Below are 4,569 nucleotides of genomic sequence, written 5' to 3' on the forward strand. Positions count from 1 at the left end.
TAGTTGGGATCATTCAAAGAATCAGAGGAAAGTAATTAGCAGGGTTTGAAAATATATTGGATGGACTAAAGTTGCTCTAACAGGCTAGCAGCACTTTCCCCGAATTATTTTATCACTTTATTATTATTTAATCTGTATTTTTTGTCAGATACCATAAGAAGGAAGCCAGGAATATTTAGAAGCCCTTCACAAGCATTTTAACAAATGATTTTACTAAGTGATTCTGTGGCACAGAGCAACACTTTCATATTAAGTCTATTTTGGTATCTATTTAATGCTTCCCTAATTTTGTTTCATTAATTACTACTACTGCCTGGAGTGCTCATTAAATAAGCAATACAGTTTCAATTCATTCTGAAGTTAAAATGGAGTTGCAAAATGGTTTCTGTATTCCTTTAGGAAAAGCTAATTGATCCCGAAAAGACAATAAGTCTGTTTACACGACTGGCAAATAGTGTAGGTTGCCCTCAAGGTTAGTAAGCCTCAGTAGGTGTTGCTTTACTAAGAAGGTTGACAAACAATAAGTTTATCATTTCCTTCTTTGAGAAAAGGTAAAGGGCTTCACTAAGTTCCTTTCTATGCCCCCTTAAATGAACTTGAAGACAAATTTAATTTTTATAGGACTGTTCAAGAAGTTAAAGCAAAAGCCAAATTGGCCGAATATAAAAGAGGTTTCTCAAAAAATTCTACCAATGGCTTGTAATTCAACCTATTATTTTTAGGCAATTTATCGGGAAGTCTAGAATAAAAACGTAAGGATGTCATGCAAAGGTAATTTCTGATCAACATCTTATTCACCAGCTGTGACAAGTGCATTAAAATAATTTTCAACAAAATAAGTGATGTTATCTGCTTTTAAATTGCCTGAATAAAGCTAGTTAATATGAAAACTATATTTAAAATATCAATTGATGAAATTCTCATAACAGAATTATTGAAAACAAATAGCAGTGCAGAGATACAGAAGATTTGTGTAAAATCTGGCTTCAAGAATCAATAGAAACAAAAATCTTAGGCAGGAGATCACTGGGTTTCCTTGGAAAGTCAGATCAAAAGATCTACTAATATACTAATATTATTCAGGATATAATTAAAGGAAAATAAAGATAAAACAAAAATAACTGTTCTCGGGCTCTAAAAAAGTATATGTGTGTGTGTGTGTGTGTGTGTGTGTGTGTGTGTGTGTGTGTGTGTGTTTGTGTATGATGTGATTATTATATTGTACTATATTGAGGAGCTTTCAGTGCTCAGCATGGGATCTGGGTCCAGTTTTCTGCCTCCTAGCCTGATGCTAAAGTGTGATGTCAACCAGTGGTTGCACATTGACCAGATCTATCCTAGGAGTCCAGCCAAGGCCACATGGTGGGTATATCACTAGGAGGGAACTCTCAACCCAGAACAGAATTCCCTGCATAGCCACTGTAAGAGAAACAGGCCAGAAAAGATTCAGATGAGGAAGGGGAAGTGCAGGGAGATAAAACACTGAGCCAAACCATGCAGTATGAAGGCAGAATCCTATCTTCCCAATCTTCAGTGAAGTCTACACCAGAAGTGTTTGTCTTTTCTAACTCACCTACCCTCTTCTCAGTCTTGCTCTTGGGCCCTGAAGGCTGCATGAGTAAACAAAGATGAAAGATGAAGGAAAAGAAAAGAGACCAGGGATATTCTCTGCCATGCCATAAGTCTGTTTGGTCATTACAACCTGGCTCCTTCTCTCCACCAGAGATCACTGCCTTTCTCAAGGTGGCCCTCTCTATAGTACTCTTCCCATTACCTGCCTTTTCCATGCAGGCCAGGGATCTTCTACTACCACAGGATACTTGTACTATCCTTGAGGTTCTCTGTATCTTGGTTTCACATTGGTAAACTGCTGCTCTATTAAGCCCTCTTAGATTGTCCTAAATTAGGGTTATCTTCAGTTTCCTGCTGGGAAGGAAAAGTCACTGATAGGACTACCTTCCATGGATTCCCTGATCTGACATAGTTTTCAATCATCAGGCTCACCACTCCACATGAAATCCTGAATCTGTGTTTTTATACACAGGAGACCTTCATGTCGCTGATAAACCTCTCTCATGTCTCAGCCAAGAACAAGGCCACTTTAGTCTTCAATCTGCTCCAGCCCACTGGCACACCTTCCTGGGTTCCAAGTCCAAGTGGCTCAGGTCAGAACCTCATTCCTCTGGGGCACTACTCCTTTGTGACTTCACCCACTGAAGTCACCTGGTAGACTGTGTTAAATGTTCCATCCTAGAGTTCTGGCCTCTTAGGAGACAGGGACAGGAGGTCCAGCCAGCATAGAGAACTCTGTCTATCATAGAATTCAGTTCACTGATGAGCAGGTTTCACAGTGTTACAGAGGACAGCCTCATAGGCACTGGGCACTCCTGGATCCATGGATGAAGATGTTGTCCTTAGGAGACGTGGTTACATCATGGGAGTAAGTTTGGGAGAAGGCTCATATGCCAAAGTCAAATCTGCTTACTCTGAGCGCCTAAAGATAAATGTGGCTATCAAGATCATTGACCGCAAGAAGGTACCCAATGACTTTCTAGAGAAATTCCTTCCCCAGGAACTTCGAATTCTAACTATTCTAAACCACGGCTCTGTCATCAAGACCTATGAAATCTTTGAGACAATCCAGGGCAAGATATACATTGTCATGGAACTTGGGGCCCAGGGTGATCTCCTTGAATTCATCAAAACTCGGGGAGCCCTGCAAGAGGATGATGCTCGTAAGAAGTTCCACCAGCTGTCTTCAGCCATCAAGTACTGTCATGACCTGGACATTGTCCACAGAGACCTCAAGTGTGAGAACCTCCTCCTTGACAAGGACTTTAACATCAAATTGTCAGACTTTGGTTTCTCCAAGTGCTGCTCACGGGACAACAATGGTCGAGTAACATTAAGTAAGACCTTCTGTGGGTCAGCTGCATATGCAGCCCCTGAAGTGTTACAAGGAATCCCCTACCAACCCAAGGTGTATGACATCTGGAGTTTGGGTGTGATCCTCTACATCATGGTCTGTGGTTCCATGCCCTATGATGACTCCAACATCAAGAGAATGTTGCGTTTCCAGAAGGAGCACCGTGTCAACTTTCCACACTGTAAACACCTGACCAGGGAGTGCAAGGACCTCATCTACCGCATACTACAGCCAGATGTTGACCAACGGTTGCATATAGACCAGATTCTCAGACACTGCTGGCTGCAGCCCAAGATGCAGGATCTGTCTTCTGCAGCCACCAGTGAGGGGGAATGCTCCCAGAGAGCTGAGCCCTCCTGGATGCCTAAACCAGGTTATGACAAGAAATCCACTACAAAGCTGGAGCCTCAGAAAGAGACACCACCCAAAGAACAGTCTGAGACAAATTTGGAGGAGCATACCATGCAAGTGGCCAAGCAATTGGATGTCTTGGGCATCAGCACCCAGTAGGTGTCTGAGAAACCCCAAGCAGTCTCCAGAGAAGCACACCTAGAAAACCTCACATGTGTGGCCCAGGAAGAGCTGAGAGGCTGAAGCCTGAGCCTGGAAGAAGGCAGTGGATGAGTCCCAATTTTTGTCCATTCCTTCTTCCTTCCTTTAAATTTGATAACTCACATGGCTAAAGAAACAATAAAACATTGTATTAGTGAGTTTATTTACTTTGTTCTTCCTTATATATGAAATTTTGTATATCAGATATTCATTTTCAGAATCTAATTTTATGTTCATTACTTATTTCAGCTTATATAGAAATTATGTCAAAGAATAAGCATATGTCTAGAATATTATGGCTAGAATAAGAGTATAACTTATTCAGAAGTTTGGTGATATTAGCAAAACCTTATGCATTGTAAGGCTTAAAGGTTTGTTAGCGATTACAAAACTCAGCCAAGGAAAAGGCAGCTATTCAATGACAGTTGAAATTTATTGATATATGTTTCCCAGGTTTTGAAGTGGAAAAATGAAAGATCTGCTTGAGATTTTCATAACTTGTCATAGACACACTAGATCCATGGGCTCTGTATTGAGTACTTGCTGATCTACAAAAATAAGAAATAACACTAAAACTTCAACTCTCTGTCTCTGACCTTCTGGCACACACACACACACACACACACACACACACACACACACACACAGGTGGAAAGAATTAAATGGATTTTGTTTTTAGTGAAATGTATAAGAAAATATAAACATTAGAATATTAAGATTTTGAGAAAAATATGATTCAGTATTACATACTAAAAACACATATGAATGGTGGTGAATTTACTCTTTAAAATAATGATCATTTTTGAAAGTTTTAGTTTTTAGATCATTTTTTGGCTTATTTCATAACATTCATAAATCCAATTAAAAGATAATAAAATACATTGCCTTATTTTTCATTCAAAAAAACTGTTTGGCATCATGAATACCCTTTCAAATGGTAACACTTCTAAGTACTAATAAGGATAAAAATGTAGAACTATGGATTCTTTCTGTGATACACAGATGTCATACATATTACAAAATAGTCACATTCACATGGTAAGTTTAAAATCCCAGTTCATCTTCTATATTGATTTTTTATACCATACCTC

The 4,569-nt window shown here is 39.4% G+C and overlaps 1 protein-coding gene across 1 annotated transcript; it reads left to right on the forward strand.

Moving 5' to 3' along the window:
* The first annotated feature begins 2,271 nt into the window (after positions 1–2,271).
* LOC104871362 (testis-specific serine/threonine-protein kinase 1) lies at positions 2,272–3,608 on the forward strand. Its single transcript, XM_010637226.1, has one exon. It carries the CDS (start codon positions 2,396–2,398, stop codon positions 3,434–3,436), a length of 1,041 nt encoding a protein of 346 aa, XP_010635528.1. The 5' UTR covers positions 2,272–2,395; the 3' UTR covers positions 3,437–3,608.
* The last annotated feature ends 961 nt before the right edge of the window (positions 3,609–4,569 follow it).

This window comes from Fukomys damarensis, unplaced genomic scaffold (genome assembly GCF_012274545.1).
Source record: "Fukomys damarensis isolate Sample0158 unplaced genomic scaffold, DMR_v1.0_HiC HiC_scaffold_1, whole genome shotgun sequence".
Lineage (NCBI taxonomy): Eukaryota > Metazoa > Chordata > Mammalia > Rodentia > Bathyergidae > Fukomys > Fukomys damarensis.